Source organism: Terrapene carolina, unplaced genomic scaffold, assembly GCF_002925995.2.
Source record: "Terrapene carolina triunguis isolate 2854851 unplaced genomic scaffold, T_m_triunguis-2.0 Scaffold148, whole genome shotgun sequence".
Classification (NCBI taxonomy): Eukaryota; Metazoa; Chordata; order Testudines; family Emydidae; genus Terrapene; species Terrapene triunguis.
Genome location: NW_020664499.1, coordinates 3,669,394 through 3,692,842, shown reverse-complemented (window position 1 = coordinate 3,692,842; position 23,449 = coordinate 3,669,394). Strand labels below are relative to the sequence as shown.

The window sequence follows — 23,449 nt, the reverse complement described above, 5'->3', positions numbered from 1 at the left end:
GAGTAAGCACCCTGGCCGGGCGGGCCGGTTTGTTTACCTGCCGTGTCCGCAGGTTCGGTCGATCGCAGCTCCCACTGGCCGCGGTTCGCCACTCCAGGCCAATGGGGGCGGCAGGAAGCGGCGTGGGCCGAGGGATGTGCTGACCGCCGCTTTCTGCCACCCCCATTGACCTGGAGCGGCGAACCGCAGCCAGTGGGAGCCCCGATCGGCCGAACCTGCGGATGTGGCAGGTAAACAAACCGGCCCGGCCCTGGCGGGCCGCGGGCCAAAGGTTGCTGATCCCTGTATTAGATATTCAATTCAATTATTCCATAGAGTTTAAAATCATCAAATTTTGGTGTAGACCTGTTTATAAGCCGACCCCCGCTCTTTGATGCATCACTTTTTTACCAAAAATATTCGGCTTTTTTGGTAAAAAAAAACTCTTTTGGAGTTGTGGGCAAACATGAGAATGAGATTGCATCTTACCAGGCATAGATAATACATTAAAAGCCTGTGAGATACACATCCATGAAATATAATCTTGTGGCCATGTGCATTCCAAGCACCATTACGGTCAGAGAAAAGGGAAGGGGAGGAAAAAATCAAATCAAATCAGTATCTGCTGAACGGAAACGGATCATCATCTATAAAGCGGATACATACTATAAAGAAGCTTCTGTATTTTTAAGCAGAAACCCCCCACCACCACCACCTCTGAGCCATCGGGAAGTATCTAAATGGGGGAGGAAAATCATATCTTCTGTAGAGGATTCTTCTATCTGTTAAACTATCATAGTACGGATAGCTGAGTAGATATACAATGAAGTTCCATGTGGAAAACCAGGCTTCAGAATTGACCTTGAGCTGACTGCTCTCTGCCTCCAAGGAGGAAAGAGCAAGAGACAGCTGGCATCACACTTTCACAGCTCAGAGGCTTCCTGTTCTATCCACAGGGTCAGTGCAGCATTTGCAGCTGCTGTTATGAAAGAGGATGGGTTGAATTGTAAGGAGGGCTAAGTTTGGGAATGGTGGCCAATACCTCAAGTGTGCTCACTGGGGGACAGAATATATGCCACGTCTCTGTTTTGATGTGATTGCATACAGTAGATGGAATTGTAGGGGTAACTTAGTCCATGTTCAAAATCCTGAGGGCCATGCCGAAAGGAAAAATGTGTTCCGTACTCAGACTACCAAGCCATGTTTTGTTACACACAAAAAAAATGCAATTTAGACTCTGCTTAAACATGTTTTTAAACCAAACTGCAGCTAAAAAGTGCTGAAGTTTGCAAGTTTTGTAGCGAGTTAGTCTTTAACCTAAACTGCAGGTTTGGTACATTTGATACTCTGAAAAATGAATTTTGAAAAGAGCAATATTTCATGCTTAAAAACAATATACTGACCACGTACAAGGATTATTTTCAAGCTGTTTTTAATGATAATTTTCCCATTCAGTTAAATATATTTTTGAATGGTTATGAAGAGGGAAAAAGAAGTCACAAGCAAAGAGCTAACAGGTAAAAACCCCATAACCATGAATTCAACAGAAACAAAAAACAAAAAACACCATATGAAATGAATAAAAAGAATTAAATAAGTTCCTCAGTCCAATTAACTTGCTTTCTCATATGCTTCTGAGGAACAGGACTGCAGTTTCTCAAATTCCCCAGATTTGACATTCCAGTGCTACACTATAATACCACACAACACAACAGATTTACTAACAGACTTCATTTCTTCATGAAGACTCTTTCAGTGACTATACAGTACCAGCCTTGAGCACAGTATTCCATATGTCTCATTAAGAGCCAGTATATTATACAAATCCCCAAGCAAGTAGATTCTAGAATTTAAATAAAAGTCTGCATATAAAATTTACTTCCTCTCTAAAGAGGAGTCCGATAGGACAGGACCAGAACATCTGTCACCAAGCCTTTGTCAATGCAACCAGAGTTCCCGCACTGCTCACTACTGCACGTTAAGCTTTTGCACACTTCCAGGAGTCAACAAAGCAGTGTATAAAACGTTCTTTTAAACCGGTTTAAACTTCTGATGCATCACAGATACATAAATGGCAATGCAAATGTGTCCATGCTGCAGCCCTAATCCCAGCTAACAGAGAGTTCTGTGTTCACGGATGATGGGAGGAACTTGGAAAACCGAGAGAGAAAATTTTAGACTTTCAGCTCTGACCCTCATAAGGAATGTGGTTATCCCTAATTTATGGCAGGAAAAACCCATGGCACCCCCAACTCACCCCCACACATCCTTTTCAGGCCTTTTCTACACTTGTACATTTCTGACCCCCTTTTAAGCAATGGTGTAAGCCATTCAAGCTCAGCGTAAGCCAGGCGCAGGGTAGAGTTAGATGACATGGTGCTAAAAATGCCTGTGCCCACTCTGTGCTGGCATTACCCAGCTGACAGCCCTGCTAAAGAACAGATCAGAAGTTTCCTAGTGAAGACACACCCTCGAGGGCTTCTGTTCAGCAGACTCTAACCCATGATGCGGTCAGGCTGCAGCACCACTGGAGACCAGCTTGCATTCTGAGATACATTTACAGCACCATGAAGGTTTTCTCCAGGCATGGGGCCCTCTTCATTAGCGAAAACTCCACTCCCAGAACAAGAACTCTGGATTCATCATCTATTGAGTCGAGTTCATTAAACCCGGCAAACAAAGCCCCAAACATTTCAGGTTTGATAACACCTAATATATCCTTGAATGTACATTTGACTCCCCTTAGATAGGAGTCAAGTACAGCTCAGAGGGAAGAATAAACCACTATGAACCACAAGTTTTCTTAGATGAACCGAAGGACAGTTTTTACAGGATTTCACATAGATAAAAACATAATCCTGGGAAAGGTTGGGCAGGACAATCATTTCCTCTCAATGATTTTTAGTCCCTGAAGTTGTGCGGGATGGTGTGTGGAGTTCTTTTTGTATACTCATTAAGGTGCCTTCCACTGTAGATACACAAATGGTAACATAAACCAGTATTTTTCTAAACATCTTTTTAAAATGCCACTCGCAGCAGAATTGGTATCGCCTACACAATGTACACAAACCACCAAAAGCTGCCTATACCTTCTAAGAGAGGAGGAATACTGCTGCTGGACATGTATTGCTGTGTCCCTCTGTTTCATTAACATGTCAATCTGCTTCTGAAGACGCCTGTTCTCCTCCTCAGTCTGTTCTAGCCGGCTAAGGTCTGTATTGTGGCTTGCTATCTTCTCATTGTACCGTTTCCTTAACGCATCATAATCCTTTTTCACACCTTCTAGCTTGTCCATTGCTGTATCATAGAGTTTATTTAGTATCTCTGAGGATCCATTCTGTTTCATAACCTAAGAAAGAAACAAAAGGATAATTTCAGTAAGAGGTAGATATAAGAGACTTTTCACTTGTTTTTAAGTAATATGAATATCTTAGGAGACCTGTTAATATATGAAAACTAAATGTTTTTTGCTTACAGCTACTTTTCTCCTCAAACTCAATGTCCATGAAAAAACATTTAAGTTGAATTAGGCCATTTTGAAAAGGAAATCTCTACATACAAGATTCTTACCTTCAGGTTGGTAATACTCACATTCAATAAATTTAGATGGAAAAACATGACTATATCAATAGTCCTATAAAAATTGTTTTGCTATAGACAAGCAATGTAAATAAAAGGGCAAAAAAGGTACCACTAGTTAGTCTTAACACATGGGTCTTAAAAACAAACAAACAAACAAAAACCCCACAACACTAGGCAAGGAGATAATAAAACTTAGTTTACTATTACTAGTTGAATAAATATTGATAATAACTTTTCCACATTTCAACTGCCAAATTATAAAACACTCCCCCAAAATATAACTTTGGAAGCTGTGATAACAGTGATTAATACTTCATTTTACCAGTCTCACTCACAACGACAACTCAAACTCAAATAACTTAAGTTTCAAGAGATGAAAGGCTAGTCTGGGTAAGATTTACATGCAGTCATGCATTTCAATATTCATCGTTATTTCATCTAAAAAACATCTAGTAAAGAAGCATTTGTTCAGAAAGCTACCCATAGCTAGATTATTTTGCTCCTAAAAACACTAAGTGTTATGTTTAAAAGGGTCAAATCTTGCCTAAAGTTTAGATGCATTTAAGGAGGGTACTAGAGAAACTTAAAAGGAATACTTTCATAAAATACTTGCCGCATCTCCCATTGGCTGGGAACGGCAAACCGCAGCCACTGGGAGCTGCCGGCGGCCATGTAAATGTAAACAAACTGTCTAGCGGCCCGCCAGCGGATTACCCTGACAGGCTGCGTGCGACATGCAGGCTGCAGGTGGCCCACCACTGCTCTAAGGAGACAGTGCTGACAGTTTCGTTGCAAGGACCACAAATACAGAGAGAAATCTTGTGGATCACTTCCCCTCCTGTTCATGATCACACAGACTACTAGGATACCATTTGCAATTGCCCAACACGCTCTTGGCAATTATAGTTAAGGCTACGATTTAGTCATGGGTATTTTTAGTAAAAGTCATGGACAGGTCGCAGGCAACACACAAAAATTCACGGCCCTTGACCTGTCCTTGACTTTTACTAAAAATACCCGACTAAATCTTGGGGAGGGGAGCGTCGCTGCCCGAGGGTGGGCAGTGGCACCAGTTGATGGGGCTGCAGAGCAGTGGCTGTTACGGCTGCACCTGGGACCGCTGCTTAGGCGATCCCCAGGGCCAGCTGCCCGGGGCCACCCAAGCAACAGTCGGAGCGGTTGGCTGTAGGGCCGCCCGAGCAAGTGGCTGCAGAGCCGCTCCAGCAGCAGCTGGTGTGGCTGTCCCTGGAGCCAGCTGCTTGGGAGGCCCTGGGGTCAGCCACACTGGCCGCTGCAGACGTCACAGAGGCCGCGGAAAGTAACGGAATCCATTACTTCCGTGACCTCTGAGACAGACATGGAGCCCTAATTATAGTCATTGCTGGCTCCTTAATTCCTGCTGCTTCTACACATGCTCAGGCTCCTCTTTACATTGAGACGCCTAGCCTCTTGGAGAAGCAGCTGGAAATGAGTAGCAGCTACCAACTTTATGTGACTGCCAGCTCTCTGCAGATCACCAGTAACCCACAGACTGCAGCTTGATAAAGCTGATCTTATGCATCACAACCACACAGGTGAGAAAGTGAGGTTCCTCACAGTCTGATTTTTATCCTGACACTGTCCCCTTTAACAAACCTAGAGGTACAAAAACCCAACTGACCAGAACTGTGAGCTGTTTGGTTACAAGTCAACTTGACAATTTGGACGTAACAGAGTCCCAATTCAGCAATGATTTAATCATGTGCCTAATTTCAAACTCGTGTGTAGTCCCATTCACTTCTGGGGCACTACTCATATGCTTAAAGTAGGCACATGATTCAGTGCCTTGCTGAACTGAGGCCTTAGGATGTGATTGAGGAAATAACATCAGCACGTTCTTTTGTCCACCCATATTTAGGGGTGCACACTTTTTAAATAGTGGACTTCAGCACATGCTTAATTTTAAACACATGCTGAAGGGCCGTTACTGGGAAGGGATGTTTTCCTGAATTGGGGCCTTGACCATCACTGAACTGTCCAAGAAAAACAAAGTCTACTGAAAAACGAAAACAAATGGTACTGAAACCAAACTTAGGGGCTGAATATTTGAAACTCTCAGACAGAAGCAAACATTTTCTCACAGCCTAAAATGTATGGGGCCCCTTCTCATTTTGACAATGTCTTAAACAACTATCAGATTAAGTAAACTGAAAGAGAAAAGACAAGACCAAAGATAGCAGGAGTTTATTTTAAACTTAGTCAAAGGCTTTAAAATGCAAATGGGGTTTGGAGGGAGGAAGGGAAGAAAAGAGAAAATGCCACAAACAGGAAGCGTAGTAATAAGGAAAATCTCCCATCCAAAGCCCCAATACGAGGAAGAGTAAATAGTCCAAGCTGGACCCAAGGGTACAGCCATGGCAACGAAAACCTCATACTTGAGCAGTAGAAACTTAAAGGCCAGGCAGCTGCTATACAGGAAATCAAGGGCAATCCCACACAGTAGGAGTCATTTGATCAACAGTTTTTGTTTCTCAAGCAGTTGGGCTGCTGTTTTGCTACAGTCTGGTGATGGCATGACACGTCAGAGAGACCGTCAAAAATAGAATTAGATTAATCCAGATTCAGAGTGACAAAGATTGAGATAAGACTGCTGGCATTCCTTCAGGACAACATGATTCACACTGACACACCAAGAAAAGGAGCCACACACGTTTCTCACTGTTAGAGTAACAAAATTTCTTTGAAAAGGGTAATGATGAAATTTGCACAATATTAAATTATTTTGCAAAAATAAATGATAGTAATAATACTCCGACTTTATGCTTTGCTTCCCATCAAAGAATCTCCAATTGCTGGACAAACATTAAAGCTGATGCCATTCTGTGGTAGGTTTCACATTACCATTTTACAGAGTGAGAAACTAAGGCACAGAAAGGGTAAGTGACTTGACCAAACTCGCATAGCGAGTCTGTAGTATAGCAGAGCGGGGAATAAAAATCCAAACTTCTGTAGTCCTAATTGTTTCACATACAAAGATGTATAGGAGCACCCCTTCAAGTTAACCTGATATCAGAGGAAACGAGCAAGACAAAATACAAAGTTAATAAAATGAACAAACAAAAACACCCACAAAGAAACAAACCAAAAAAAAAACACTAAAAACATGGTAAACACCTCAGTCTGTATAGCTTATTTTGACTTTTACCCTTCAAGCCTGGCAAGTAATTATTTTTGTTTGTATAGACTTTGCTTCTGAAGCTTAACCATTTGACTTTAAAGTTCGTCTCATGAATCAGCCCACAGAGTTAGGCAAAGCCATCTATTTATCCATTCTACATGTTACTGTAACTGTTCTAACTAAATGATCCCTTTTCTGTAAATGAACCATGGACTCTCTGCCACTTCCAGGTTGTTTTTTCTGCCAGCCTATTTTGCCTATTTTTCTCCCTAGCGTGTGAACTTTACTACGATTAAAAAACCAAGCACCTTGGTGTTGAGACTGCTTAATTGTTAGAAACATCCATTCTTTCATCCCTGCAAAAGCTCTTTTTTTAAGTTTGAAGTTTAAAAGCATTAATCAACCTGTAGCATTGTTCTAACTGAATAGTGTCTGTGAACCTAAATAACCAAACTTTGTTCAATCATTCCCCTAACCTTTAAAGGTGTCACTGGGAGAAAGAAAAACTGCCACTCATTTTTTGTGATACTTTCACAATATAAACACAGGCTGCACTTTTGCATGCCCACAGCTATTCCTGTCCCAAGAAATACCTAAAGATCAAGGGACAAAAGCCATTCTTTTTTCATTATTATAAGCCTTTAAATTAGATTTAGCATGACTAAAAATTATAATTATCCAGAGTTCTTTCTTCATATTAGGAAAGGGTCAACTCTGAGAACAGTTTTATTTTAAAAAAGCTCTCAACTTTGTTACTATGAGTATGATGTGATGTTCAAGAATGATGAATAAACAGTCAACAGTTAACTATTAACAATGTGCCCAAAATTATCAAGTCAGTACTGATATGCTTTAATTCATTGTTATTCTGGCAGAAAGCAATGCTGTAACTTGTGTTGCGTTTTCATTGTAAACCCTTAAGTTAAGGGGCATGTAATTCAATTATATGTCTCTTAAGGCTGAAATTTTGCCTAAGGGTTGAAATGAGGTTATGGTAACATATTTATATATAAATTCCTATTCCCAAAAATACCAGACTAAACCAAACACCTCCACCCAAAATACTCATAGCCAAAAGTAGTCATATCCATTGTCTTGTCAGGATGGGCTGCAATCCGTATTTCCACTGACTTCAAGGGGCTTTGGAACAGATGCACAGAGTTGAGTGCTCAGCACTTCTGAGAATTGGGCCACTTATTTAGGGGCTTAAATATGAATTTAGGAGCCTAAGTTTAGGCATCCATTTTTAAAACACAGATGTTTTAAAATGACAAATCAGTGTTAAACTCAGACATTTGGGTCTGTTGATGTCAAACGTCCTTCTTATTTAACAGTTTATGCAATCCCAATTCCTCTTTACGATTAATTGATGCTTGAAAAACATTTCCTACTAGTACAGATAAATTAAAAGCCAGTGATTTTTTTACCAAGATCCTAAGGGACAGCTCCCTTTTATTTTACTGGCAAACAAGGAGGGGAGCATAGAGAGCAATTATAAACAAGGTAAATCCACAACTCACTGGTAAACAGATTTTACACTGGATTCTAAGGCTACGTCTTCACTACCCACCGATCCGGCGGGTAGCAATCGGTTTATCGGGGATCGACTTACCGCGTCTCGTGAGGACGCGGTAAAATCGATCCCTGATCGCTCTGCCGTCGACTCCGGAAATCCACCTCGACAAGAGGCGGCAGCGGAGTCGGCGGCAGCGGTCGGCTTTCCCCCGTCCTCACCACCAGGTAAGCCGACCTAAAATACGCAACTTCAGCTACGGTATTCACGTAGCTGAAGTTGCGTATCTTAGGTCGGAACACCGCTGTAGTGTAGACCTAGCCTAAGGCTACACAAAGAAAGGTACTTGTGAGGGGCAACCAATCTGTAAGAGCAAGGCTGGGCTGGTAGGTGCAGACAGACACAGACACTCTGAGTAATGTCTTGAAGGTATATTTAATATCTGCCTCTGGCTGACTGAGGGAGTTTAAAAGAATGTGGATTTTTTTTTACTGATAATATTCCATACATTCCATGTCTAGATCATCTATGCATATGAGAGAAAATATCTATTAAATGAAAAGAATGTCTTGGCAAGTCTTTTCATATGTTCCTTAAGTTGTCTCTCAATCTAACTTGTCTGTAATGTCTAATAATGGATTCCCTTGCTTTCCTACTCTCCATATTTCTCTCTTTGTACAGTGTTTTCTCCTCCCTATCCTCACAGTCTCTCCATTACAGAATAAATTCCAGGGAAGAAGAGGAGTTATTTAAGTTAAGTGCCAATGTGGACACAGGAACAAATGGATATAAACTGGCCATCAACAAGTTTAGGCTGCAAATTAGATTAGGGTTTCTAACCATCAGAGGAGTGAAGTTCTGGAACAGCTCCCAAAGTGGAGCAGTAGGGGCAAAAAACCTAACTGTCTTCAAGACTGAGCTTGATAAGTTTATGGAGGGGATGGTATGATGAGACTGCCTACAATGGCATATAGCCAATCTACGACTGCTAGCAGCAAATAGCTCCAATGGCCGGTAATGGAACACTAGATGGGGAGGGCTCTGAGTTACTACAAAGAATTCTTTCCCAGGGGTCTGGCTGGTGGGTCTTGCCCACATGCTCAGGGTCTAACTGATCGCCAAATTTGGGGTCGGAAAGGAATTTCCCCTGGGGTCAGATTGGCAGAGACCCTGGGGTTTTGGTTGTTTTGCCTTCCTCTGCAGCATGGGGCATGGGTCACTTACAGGTTTAAAAACTGGTGTAAATGGTGGATTCTCTGTAACTTGAAGTCTTTAAATCACGATTTGAGGACTTCAGTAGTTCCGCCAGAAGTTAGGGGTCTAGTTCAGAAGTGAGTGGGTGAGGTTCTGTGGCCTGCAATGTGCCGGTGGTCAGGCTATATGATCATGATGGTCCCTTCTGACTTTAAAGTCTATGAGTCTATTCATCTCTTCCAGTCCTTATTACCTCTCTCACACACACGGTTCTCTCCTTCCCCCTAAATCCACTCATCATAACCTCAATCCACACCAATCCATACCCTTCCTCCTCCTTACACGTCCCCATGCCACAATTCTCCTCACACACATCAAAGCTCCCAGTCAATCCCAGCTGACACTGCTAAACTACCGGGGAGTAAGTAGTCTCCTTTTGGGTTTTTTGGGAGAGGTAAGTAGTGCAACTCCTCATCCTACTAGATGCTGAAAGACACTTCATATTGCAGATCCAAGTTTGCAGGTTTTAAAAGTAAAAAGATTTTTCTAACTAAATGACACTAGATCCAGAGTCACTGAAACACAAGGAAGAAGGAACCCCACACAAGGTCAATTTTAGAGAGTCACTTATCAGAGAACAATGATAATTAAATGTACACACTACCATTGTGTTTTAAATGGCAGTTTTGTGACTTGCGCTGTCAGATTAGGGAAAATCACTCCAATTGGTTCAATGGTAAAAAGAAAGGTAAGTGGTAGGCCAGCCATGCAATGCTTTACATTCCATGAAAACATTAAACAGCCGCTCATAGCATTCATGCCAAGAGCTGCAGGCTACCTGCTGTTGCTGGCTGCGTAGGTCTGTTATCTCTTTCTGATCCTCATCATGAAGTCTCTTCATTTCCTCACATGATTGTTGGAGATGGTTATGCTCTCGCACCAACTGCGTATTCTTCCTCTTCAAGGTATCCATGTCCTCCTTCAGCTGTGACTGGTCACTCAGCAGTCGACTATGCAAGGTACTAGAATGTCACAAAGAAAGAGCACTTAGATGAAAACTTCACAGGAAGCCCTCTTCATGCCGATGCACTAATCCATATCAAACCAAGTCAAAGTTTCAAATTAAAAAAGGCAGATGAAATTAACTAACTCATTTCTTCAGATCTGAATATTCCAAATGCCATGTGCCAGCTAAATCCTACGGAAGAAAGACAGGCAGCACAACCAGAGACCTTCTAGACTTAAGTGATTTGAAAGCTCTGTGCAGCATTAAAACAGATATATTATAGATTTATGTAGAACAAGCAGCCCGCCCCAGTAGACCATTTCAACAAGCAAACTGCTACACAGGCACAGAAATTGTGTCCCTGGGCTTACAAGATCTTCTAGGCAAAATAAATTAGCCGCATATTTGAACAACACAATACAATACAATAGAACAAGACATCAATAGAGTAGAAAAAGCTTTCTGCTTGTTTGCTTTTGTTTCAAACATATTTTGGAACATTTTTAAGCAGGTAAAGCTACCAGTTGTTATCCCAAATTGGGTATATTGCTTGTAATAGTTGACAGGTTTATATTCACATTTAAAATCACAACTAAGTCACATTATTGAGGATAGAATTCAAACTCTAATTCAGTGCAGCAGCCCAACTTTAAAGCACATTGCTGTTGGAGCAGACCAAGAGATATAATTAAATTGTATTAAGTTGAAGTTTAGAGAAAAGAAAGACAATAAGATGTGGCCAGGTTTTATTGTTGAAACAAAGTGATTCAGACCTAACTCTCTCACCTACCAGGGATCTGTTCAAAGTCCCTATAATAAAATTGCTGCTGCCTGTAGTTTCTCTTTTTTTTTTTTTTAAATGATTGGAATCAAATTTACAATTAAAAAGATCTGTAGAACTGTTCTATATTATAAGTGAACTTTGTACTCCCACTCCTTTCATAAGAAGTAAGTGAGCTACATTTCCTGTACAAAATAACCCAATGGAGAGCTTACAGAAATCATCAAACTAAAAAAATGTGGCAATAACTTAGGCAAAAAATTAAGCCTTTGGTAAATTATTTTTACAAGACTAAATATATGCAATCCTTACACCTGGGTCTGACTGATCTCAGCATCTGCTATTCAGATTTTACTTAGATTGCAAGTCCTTTAGGGCAGGCTTGTTTTTTTGTTCTGTATTTGTACTGCACCTAGCACAATGGGGTCCTGGACCATGACTGGGGCTCCTAGATGCTACCACAATTAATACAATGTTAAAGTCAACCCCGACTAGAGAGCTCCACCTACTCTCTTCCAAAATAGCTTCAAGAATAATTCACAGGACAAACATGATTTTATGCATAGGCCTCAAAATTAGGTGTCTTGGATTAGACATCCAAAATCACTAGTCACTTGAAAACACAGGCCAACTTGGATAAAAGTGCTGTTGAAACCAGAGTAGTGCCAAACTTTCAAGGTTTTGGTTCAGCATCCAGAACTTGCTAAACTCAGAGTCTGCAGGACACATACTAAGATAAATTCATAGAGCAAAAAGTATCTATACTTGAGTAAGGCTTGGTTCTAAACCTAGCAAATTCCTTGGCAAGCTCTGTCGTTCCCTGAAACACCTAACCTTAACACCCTAATAACAGGCCTCTAGCTCCCAATTAGTCTTCATTCAACTTAGAGCAGGGTTCTCAAACTGGGGGTCACGACCCCTCAGGGGGATTACATGGGGGGGTCGCAAGTTGTCAGCCTCCACCCCAAACCCCGCTTTGCATCCAGCATTTATAATGGTGTTAAATATATAAAAACATTTTTTTAATTTATAAGGGGGGGGTCACACTCAGGCTTGCTGTGTGGAAGGGGTCACCAGTACGAAAGTTTGAGAACCACTGACTAAGGGGAACCAGTCAAAACGGGCTTAACAGACATGGCAGACAAGATTCCTGCTGGGCCTTAGCTGCCATTGCACCCAAGGTGTCTCACATTCCTGACTTGGGAAACATTGCTGATCATACTCTCCTAAAGCGTGTGATTTTTAAATGCAAAGAAACCAGGACCCAAAAAGCCCGCAGGATTTGGTGGATCCCACAATTCTTATTCCAGCCTTAATATCGTCAAAGGAAGGAGACCTGCAAAGACGCTGAAGGGACCACGAGGAACAGAAGAGATAAGATTGCAGGAAACATGCCCAAGGATGTGTTTTTAATTTGAGCTTCTATGGGGGGAGGGTGGGCAGAGGGGAGGCCCACAGGTCTATCTGAAGTGGCAGATAAGGAGTCTATTTATCCAAATCTTAATAAAAGTTCATTTGGGGAAAAGTGGGCTTACCTCTGAAACAATAAAAAATGCTGGGTTTTTTGCTGGCCAGATAGTCTCATAGAGTACCTAGTCTTACAGAATACTTAGTGCAAGCATATTGCCTTGCATTTGTCATTTTGTAAAAGCCAAAACTGCTGTTCCTCAGAGAAAATAATATTCTTAGTGTACTTGTGTACGTGAGTGCACTTACAATAGAATAATCACTCTCAACAGTCTTTTGTCCCCAACAAGTAAAATTTAAATCCTTAAAATCCCTTCATACTGATATAAAACAAAAACAACACAAAACATTATAATCACACAGATTATAGAACTGTGGTTTGCAAATGAGGGAAATAAAACTCTACTATCACTTCAAGGAGTGCAAACATTTTACATTAGCCTTTCACATGCACAGAAAAAGCAGCTACGGAGATCTGACTAAAAATAAAGACATCTCTAGCTTCGTCTAGAATTTATTAGCAAGCAGAACAACTTGGAAAGAGCACTAAGGACAGTGTCTCAGGCTTGTGATCTCGTGGAACTGACATCTAATAAATAAGAAACAAACCAGCTCTGAAGGATCCTTAGATAATGACAAAGGTATAAAGGGGTAAAATAGTGTGTTGCAAGGATCTTCTATTGTTCCTCCATTTTCCTTCTTCAAAGCAAAATCAAGTGGACAGACGGGATCAACAAATCTCCCCGGCAAATAGCCATGCAGCGCACTTAGTTTGCACGTGGTGACTTTTCTTACTAACATTTTTTCAAATTTTGCCTGCTGACGGTGTAAGAGCTACAGTACTAAGCCAGCCAAATCAGACAATGTCATTCCCAGATTGTTACAAACTTATCAATTCTGCATGGTGCGCCATTAGAGAACATTAGCCTTAAAGCTACTTCCAACATAATACACCTCTACCCTGATATAACGCGACCTCGAATATAACGCGGTAAAGCAGTGCTCCGGGGGGGCGGGGCTGCGCACTCTGGTGGATCAAAGCAAGTTCGATTTAACACGGTTTCACCTATAACACGGTAAGATTTTTTGGCTCCCGAGGACAGCGTTATATCGGGGTAGAGGTGTATTTGCCTCATTTTTTTTTCTGTAAGGAGAATACCTTTCCAATTAATAAAAATTAGACTGGTCTAAGATCACGTACATGTCACGTTCATTGTTGCACGAGTATCTGGTTTCAAGTCCAATATCTTGATCATCATCAGAGCTACAAGCAGATGCTGGCAACTTCTCCCCACAACTTCACCACATTTTCACAAGTGCTCATTGATGGTCTAACTCTGCTCTCAAAGTGTTCAAACTCCCATTGACTTCAATGGAAGCGGAGTGAGGCCAATGTAGAACCCATTTTAAAATCCCACCTTCTATTTTTAGACTGGCCGGATCATGAAATGTCCAATCTCAATCACACTTTTGTTACTAGTTTGCCTTGCTCCACTCCACTAAACCACAATTCCATCATGGCTTTAGAAGTTGCTACTAAAAGATCCCTAAAGATCAAAACCAATGCTTTTCCCCTTCTGAAATCACAGAACTCCACCTTTCACAGTAGGTGAAATAAATAAAATAATAAAAACCTTTGACTGTAGAAGTTCACAAAACGTTGCGATTAAAACAGTAAGAAATGCAAGATGGTGGCAAGAATGACATAATTTAAAATTGCCATATTTTAAAAGATCCAATATCTCATGATCGACCGGACTGAAACACTTTTGGCAGACCAGCACTAATAATTACAGCACTACTAAACTTGTCTAAGCACTGCTCGTGAACCAGTGAAGAGAAAGTTTTCACTCCTACCTTTTTTGTGTTACTTACTGATAAAAATCTGCCTCTTTGGCTGCTTCTTCACATCTTTTTAGTGTCTTCGTATGTTGATTCTGTAGAGACTGTAGGTCTGACATGGCTTTCATACACTGGATCTTCAATCTTTCATAATCATGGCTTGGTTTTGGACTAGGCCTGCCATGGAAGGGAAAAATAAAACCAGACTTCAATTATTACATCAGTGGAGATTTGTGAAGTGTGTTACTATTAGCAAGTAATCACTCCAAATCTTGAGATATTGCTTTAAGAAGTTACACTATTTAGAATCTATTACAGTGACAAATCAATTATTCAAGACTGACCCTGTGTCAATATGCTGCAACTGAAAAAAAAGGCAATTCTCCTTCTACACCATTAATTTCTGCATACAGAAGGTCATTACATGTTTAGATTTTTAAAGTGTGCTATCAGAAGTCCCTTAGGACATGCATAAAGTTTTTTTTTTTTTTAATTGAACACAATTACAAATTGATTCAATGCTTCTTGGCAGCAGTCACTTCTAAAACCTCACCCAGCCAACCCCCTCCTCTGGAAAAAAACTAGGATAGCAACTTACCCTGAAGGCCACCAACTCTAGGGTTTGGTGCACTAGAGGGTGAGGAGTCCATTTGGGACTGGAGCACCCCTCAGTTAAAACACACTCTAGCAGCCCCATGTAAACCAGAGTTCAAATATCTCAAATACTGTGGAAACGTGAGGAGAGAGGCAGCCTCAAAAACGTAGGAAAGAATTAAAACAATTCAGACTTTCTTAGCTACAATGTTAGCAGTGTTAAAATTTTGCCCAGAAATCAAGTGGTAGTCAGTAGAATCACAGAGCACAGGTTTAGTGAGCTTGCTATGGAATATCCCACTTAAAAAGCCAACTATCACATTTGGCACAAACTGTATTTTTGGGAGGGTTTATGGTGTTAAGGTCCTATGAAGAACTGCAGCAAGATCAGCACCCTAGAAGAAAAGAGGCTCTTAAGTACTTATAATGCTACTGTTACCAAAGTATTTAAATACCTCTCAGTCTTGAATTTATTTATCCTCACAACACCCCTGTGAGGTAGAAGTACTTATCCCGGTTTTACAGATGGGAAATGGAAGCACAGAGATACAAGGGCTTTTGTACACTTACAGGGCTGCAGCAGTGCAGCTGCAGCTCCCCAAGGGGTGTAGCTATGATGACAGGAGAAGCCCTTCCATTGACACTGTAGTGGAGGGGTAGGCAAACTTTTTGGGCCGAGAGCCACATCTGGGTGGGGAAATTGTATGCAGGACTGGGGTGCGGGAGGGGGTGAGGTGTGCAGGAAAGGGTTCAGGGCAAGGGATTGGGGCAGAGGAGCGGTGTGGGGTGTAGGAGGGGGCTCAGGGCAGGGGTGCAGGAGGGGTGCGGACTGCGGGAGGGGGCTCAGGGCAGGGGGTTGGGGTGCAGGTAGGGGGCGGGGTGCAGGCAGGGAGTTGGGAGGCGGGGTTCGGGCTCCAGCCCGGCACTGCTTACCTAAAGCGGCTCCGGGCTGGCAGCGGCGCGCTCCCTGCCTGCCTGCCCTGGCCCCATGCTGCGCCGCTCCAGGAAGCGCTGCAGCCCCTGGGGGGGTGGGGAGGTGGAGGGCTCCGCATGCGCTGCCCTTGCCACGCCTCCAGGTACCTCCCCCGAAGCTCCCATTGGCCGTGTTTCCCCGTTCCCGGCCAATGGGAGCTGCGGGGGGCAGTGCCTGGAGGGAAGGGCAATGCACGGAGCCCTCTGTCCCGTCCCGTCCCCCCCCCGCCAGGGGGCCGCAGGGAAGTGGTGCCGGCCGCTTCTGAGAGCGGCGCAGGGCCTGCGGTGCCAGGGGGGCAATCCCGTGGTCCGGATCCAAAGCCCTGAGGGGCCGGATCCGGCCCGTAGTTTGCCCACCCCTGCTGTAGCGATATCTACACTGGGAGTTCGGTCAGTATAATTGCATCGCTCAGGGGCGTGCATTTTCCACACCCCATAGTGACGTAGTTATATGAACGCAAGTTCGTAGTGTAGACCTGGGCCAAGCGACTTGCCGAAAGTCACACGGGTTCTGTGGCAGAACAGGGACCTGAACCTGGCTCTGAAGAGTCTCAGACTGGCACCCTAACCACTTCACTCACTCACTCACTCACTCTCACACACACACACACACACACACACAGTAAAGAGATGTAACTATTATAAAGAGATTATTTTCTTTAACAACAACTCAAATGTATATTAACAACCCAGATACCTCTCCCAGGGACAACAGAATTATTTTACAGAATAGAACTTTCCTGCTACATAATTCAGTCAGTCACAGTTGACTCTGCTTTCCTGGGTTAGCCTGCCAGCCCTGATCTCCTCAATGAATTTCAAATGGGTAACAAGTGCATGCATCTGTGACAGCATAATTTATCCACCTAACTCATGCTGCTAAATTGAACATCTGTTGAAGTGTTATGATCATATTTTAAGCTATTACAAATGAAGGATATAAAGATTTCAAAGACTCAAATTTAACTGTATACATCAGACATGCTTCTACTAAATACTCCAGGAGTTTTATTTTATTTACATAAAATAATCATGCTCATTTTTAAGAAAACACACCACTAATAGCCTCTAATGAGATGTGCAAATTACAAGCCACTCTAAATCAAGGTGACTTCAGAGACCAGAATTTAAAATTATATCAGAATCACTGGATAAAAGTAACAACAACTAAAATCATCTACCTTGGCTGGCAATTGGACTCATTTATCATGAACTCTCACACAACTCATTTACTGAGCTAAGGAGCGATGGGAAGTTGTTGTTTTTTCGGAAACCCCCTAGTCGTGTGAAACTCTACTAATTTTAGTGTTGGAAACAAACCAAACTAGCAGTATTTTGTCCTAACGTGTTTTTGGCCCATTAAACTTCCATAGAAACTCTAAATTAAACTCTTTGCTGTCTCTGGATAGCCACAATGTTTTTCCAAGACTGAGTTTTCCGGTTTCACAATGAAACATTTGATAGTCACATGATCTGTCTCCTGGGTCCCCTAAAAATCAAACTAGCCAGTCGGCAATGAAGAGAGCAGAGTGAAACTCTCTGATTTCTTTTTGAACCTGTTCAGTCTCCTATCAAATTTGGTCAGTTGCCTCTTTAGAGCACATTTCCCCACCCTCCAAAAGCCAGCACTGCAAGCTCAGCCTGAAAAGTAATCAGGATTCTTTCTGCTTCAGACATAAACAGCAGTAAGGATTCTGGAACTGAAATTTAGCTGGCAGTTCGATTGATGAGGAAGAATGGAAGTGGTCTTTGCACAGCTGCAGTGGTGAGAATAGCAAAAATAAAATACTGATCACATAAGATTCACAGACTCACAAGGAGTATGTGAGCAATATTAACGTGCCCTTTTATTTTATTTATTTATTTAAGGAATAGAGCTATATTTTGATTGAAGGACTCATAAAGTGAGCGATTGTGTCTTAGCATCTAACTCCCCTCTCCCAACATGAAACTGGTCTTGGGAACAACCGTCTTGCCTGACAAATCATAACAGCATTTAAAACTGAACTTCACATTACAGATGAACTTCCAATAATGAAGCCAGACTTTCATGAACACTATTTTTACATGTTCTCCCATCAAGAATGCCAAGCAGCAGAATACCCCTTTATTAATAGTGCTGTATGAGTTATCAGCATTATCAACTGTTAGAGAGTATTTCCTTTTCAAAATGTTAATCCAAGTTACCAAAAATAAAAGTCATTCTACAATTATCTACCCCTCTGACAGAAGCATTCAGAACCCAAGTATGACTTAAATGAGGCTTTAGGGTGAAATTATTGAAAGCAGACACCATCTGTCCAACAGAGTAATTAAAATGATGTTAATTGAAGCACAGTTTAAATCCCAGTGAATATACTATGTTTATTGAGTCCAATTAACACATGCTCATATTAAGCTTGTAATCAGAAATGTACATGTGGCAAAATATTTCAGTGTGAGAGATTCAACCAAAAGGCAACTGTTAAGCCTGTCTCAAAGGCAAACGAACATTTGTTTTACTGTAAAGTGAAGAAAGAATGTCCTATGTCTCAAACTCCGCTAAAGTTAATATTTAGAATCCTTACCTTATAACACTCAGCTGGAAATAAACACACAGAAATACTGCAGGTGTACACAATCTAACTACCTACAAAAAGATGGCACTAATGACAATGATGCCAGTACTTGTATCCTAGATAGCTGGTCCAGATGTAAACAGAAGAACGTTCTATATTGCCATTTTAGAGGTTTAAGCCCCACAAACTGAAGCCAGTGTGGAAATGCAGATAGAATTATATTGTAGATCAAAAAATCAAAGATCATATTGTTACAGCAATACACATCCTTTTAAAACTATACAGTAGTCAGATCAGAGTTCAGATCTGGGCAATTTTACTTTGCCCCAAGTTGAAGAACTACACCTCTACCCCGATATAACACGAATTTGGATATAACGTGGTAAAGCAGTGCTCCGGGGGGGCGGGGCTGCGCACTCCGGCGGATCAAAGCAAGTTCGATATAACGCGGTTTCACCTATAACACAGTAAGATTTTTTGCCTCCTGAGGACAGCGTTATATCGGGGTAGAGGTGTATGTTCCCTAGAGCAGGGAGATTATTTTCATTAAAGAGATATTTGTTATATTTTATAGAAATATCATAGTTTCAAAGAATATAAACAAATCTATACATCCAAAGCGTAAGAATTATGGGTCAAATCCTGATTTGACTCATATACAATAGAACCTTAGAGTTACGAACTGACCAGTCAACCACACACCTCATTTGGAACCGGAAGTACACAATCAGGCAGCAGCAGAGACCCTGACCGGGGGCAGGGGGAAGCAAATATAGTACAATACTGTGTTAAAAGTAAAATACTAAAAAAAAATAAAGGGAAAGTTTAAGATTTGACACGGTAAGGAAACTGTTTCTGTGCTTGTTCATTTAAATTAAGATAGTTAAAAGCAGCATTTTTCTTCTGCACAAGTTTCAAAGCTGTTTTAAATTGATGTCCCGTTGTAAACTTTAGAAAGAACAGCCATAACCTTTTGTTCAGAGTTATGAACATTTCAGAGTTACGAACAACCTCCATTCCCGAGGTGTTCGTAACTCTGAGGTTCTACTAAATAACCCCCACTGAAACTCCCTTTGGATTCCAATGGTATTGCCTTTGGTATACATCAGGGCAAAATTGGGATCTGGTCACATTAACAAGGAAATACAAACTAAGACGAATAACCAGTGCCTCTATTGCTGGCAATATCTCCTAGCAGCTTGAAAATGTTTACATTTAATATCTCCACTCTATGTGCAGTAATTGTTACAGACTACACACAATGTACTGTCAGCTCTCAAATGCAGCTTTCATTTTTTGTGTTTCAAATTCTTTAAGGAAAAATTATGAATAAGGGCAATTAGAGTAGTACCTGTAAGCATGTAACATACTCCTTCAATGCATAAACTCTAGCCAAATACTGGCTACACCACCATGTACATGCTGCACAACATATGTACATGCACACACAGTCACTGACAGATGTTACTTTAGCATGAGCAATCCTGCTTTTACCCAGCAGGATGCCAAGTATCAGATAGACTTGGCACATCACAGGGCACTGCTTTTTCTCTTTTCAGGAGCTAAATGTGTGGCAACTCAGAACTCAGTTCAGCTAGCACTCTCTGGCATGACAACATGCACCCTACTTTTGAAGCAACCACTCCCCTTTTCCAGCATACTCCACTCCTATAGACGAGTTTTTAATCCCCCACCCCCATCATGACACGCCAGGATCTCAGTTTGTCAATACTACCTGTCTATACCCACAAACAGAAGGAAAAGCACAGGTATAATAAAAGCTAACAAAAAAACACTTACATTTAGAGCTGGGGGAAAATTTAAGGACAAAACATTTTTTCACCAAACAAATACAGATTTGGGTTGACCAAAACGTTTAAAGCATTTGACAAATTGTTTCTGTCAAAAAAACAAACTGAAAAATAAAATGTTTTGTTTCAACATTTTCAAAACAAAATGTTTTAACTTTTTCATTTGAAATAACTTTTCATATGAATTGTACTTCAAATTCTTTAATAAAATGGAAATGAGGCAAAACCACAAAAACTAAACAAAATGTGTTCTTCTGGGTCAAACATAATGTTACAATTATTTACTTTTTCTTTTTGGTTTGGCCACCGAAGCCGGGGGGGGGGGGGGGGAAAACTTACCTTTTCCGTAACTTGGTGTTCTTCGAGATGTTGCTCATGTCTATTCCACAATAGGTGTGCGTGCTCACCATGTGCACCGGCGCTGGAAATTTTTCCCCTAGCAGTACCCCTAGGGGAGTGCCCCAGCGAACCCTGGAGTGACGCCTCCATGGTGCGGTATAAGGGGCACTGCGCGCTCCCCCCACCCTCAGTTCCTTCTTGCCAGACAACTCCAACAGAGGGAAAGGAGTGCGGGATCTGGAATTGACATGAGCAACACACCTCGAAGAACACCAGTTATGGAAAAGGTAACTGTCTTTTCTTCTTGGAGTGATTGCTCATGTGTATTCCACAATAGGTGATTCCAAGCTATATCTGTTGGAGGTGGGAAGGAGTTCACAAACTCTCGGGACGGAGCACAGCCCTACCGAACCCGGTGTCCGCCCTGGTCTGAGAGACAATCGCATAGTGCGAGGTGAACTGAAAACCACATGGTAGCCCTACAAATGTCCTGAATGGGGACATGGACAAAGGCAGCCGATGAGACTTGCGCCCTAGTCGAGTGTGCCTTCACAATTGGTGGTGGAGGGATTCCCGCCAGGTCATAACAGGTACGGATGCACGAGGTGATCCAGTTGGACAGCCGCTGAATGGAGATCGGCCGACCTTTCATGCGCTCGGCCGAGGCGATGAACAGTTGCAAGGACTTTCTGAATGGCTTAGTCCGCTCCAGGTAAAAAGCCAGAGCCTGTCTCACATCCACCGTGTGGAGGCGGCGCTCCTCACTGGACGCATGGGGCTTGGGGCAGAGGACCGGCAGAAAAATGTCCTGATCCATGTGATAGGCGGAGACCACCTTCGGGAGGAACGAAGGGTGTGGGCGGAGCTGGACCTTATCTTTATGAAACACTGTGGACGGGGGCTCTGTGGTCAGATCCCTGAGTTCTGAGACCCACCTAGCCGACATGATCGCAACCAGGAAGGCCACCTTCCACGAGAGATGTGACCAGGAGCACATGGCTAGCGGCTTAAATAGGGGCCCCCGTGAGACAGGCCAACACCAGGTTTAGGTCCCACTTTGGGACAAGGGGCCTAACATATGGGAAGAGATGATCCAACTCCTTAAGAATCGGCCAGTCATAGCATGGGAGAATACCGTGTGGCCTTGCACCAGCAGATGGAAGGCCGATATGGCCGCCAGATGCACCTTGACTGACGAAGGCGCCAGGCTCTGGGCTCTAAGGTGAAGGAGGTAGTCCAGAATAAGCTGGATCAGGGCGGCCACCAGGGAAACACCCCGCTCATCCACCCATCTGGAAAACCGAAACCACTTTGCCAAGTAGGCTCGGCGTGTGGAGGGCCACCTGCTTTCTAGGAGGCCATGCTGAAACCCTTCCGAGCACATCCTTTCCTCCCTACTTAACCATTGAGCAGCCACACCATGAGGTGGAGTGCCGCTAGGTTGGGGTGGAGGAGACAGCCCTAGTCCTGGGAGAGCAGGTTCAGGCGGGACGGCAACGGTCACAGCGGGGCGACCGCCAGGCCCATAAGGGTCCTGTACCAATGCTGCGTGGGCCATGCCGGGGCAATCAGAAGGACCCGGGCCTTGTCCGTCTTTATCTTTTCCAGGACCTTGCCGATCAGCGGGAACTGGGGAAAGGCATAGAGAAACTGGCTTGACCAGGGCAGGAGGAAGGCATCGGAGATAGCGCCTCGTCCCAGCCCCCCTCTCAGCTGAACCGGGGACAGCGACGATTCTGCCGAGTCGCGAACTGGTCCATCTGGGGAGTTCCCCACACTTGGAAAAGTCTGTGCACCACCTCTGGGTGGAGAGACCACTCATGCTGAGAGGAGAAGTCCCTGCTCAAGCGATCCACTCGCACGTTCCGGGCGCCCGGCAGATGGAAGGCCTGTAGGCAGATGTCGTGGGCTATACAAAAGTCCCACAGCCTGAGGGCTTCATGGCAGAGGGCAGAGGATTGGGCCCCGCCTTGTCTGTTGATGTAGAACGTAGAGGCCGTGTTGTCCGTGAGGACCCTCACCACCCGGCCCTCTAGGTGCGAGCAGAAGGCCAGATCCTGAGCTGACCACAGACCTTGGGTATGAACGTTCCCCATCTGGGCCCCCCATCCCAGGTCCGAGGCGTCGGACACCAGTTCCAGCGGCGGGGCCCTACCCCTGAACGGGACCCCTTGGAGAATGTTTCTTGGGGAGGACCACCACCATAGGGAGGTGATCACTGGCTCGGGTACTGAGGACTTTGCTCATCCTGTCCCTGGCCTGGGAGAACTCCGAGGCCAACCAGAGCTGGAAGGGCCTCATCCTGAGTCTGGCGTGACGGACCACATACGTGCACGCTGACATGTGACCCAAGAGCTGGAGGCACGCTCTGGCTGTTGTCACCAGAAACCTTGTGACCATGTCGATGAGCCCCTTCAGGGTCTCAAACCTGTCCGGGGGGAGGGAGGCTCTCGCCGACGAGGCATCCAGGACTGCCCCAATGAACTCTATGCATTGTACCGGGACTAATGTGGACTTGGTGTTGTTTACCAACAGGCCCAAAGTGGTGCATGTGGGCAGAAGAAGCGCCACGTGATCCTGCACCTGCGACCGGGAGCTCCCCTTGACCAACCAGTCGTCCAGATAGGGGAAGATCTGGACCCCCCCGGCGCCTG

At 43.3% G+C, this 23,449-nt stretch overlaps 1 protein-coding gene across 1 annotated transcript in view; it reads right to left on the bottom strand.

The window, feature by feature from the left end:
• LOC112106592 (disks large homolog 5) overlaps positions 1–23,449 on the bottom strand; it is a 205,559-nt gene that overhangs the window by 57,205 nt on the left and 124,905 nt on the right. Inside the window, exons 4-6 of the mRNA XM_026653756.2 lie at positions 14,555–14,698; positions 10,264–10,447; positions 3,069–3,328 (exon numbers count right to left, since the gene is read on the bottom strand). Of these exons, the coding sequence (XP_026509541.1) occupies positions 3,069–3,328; positions 10,264–10,447; positions 14,555–14,698 (588 nt within the window). The remainder of the gene's footprint in view (positions 1–3,068; positions 3,329–10,263; positions 10,448–14,554; positions 14,699–23,449) is intronic.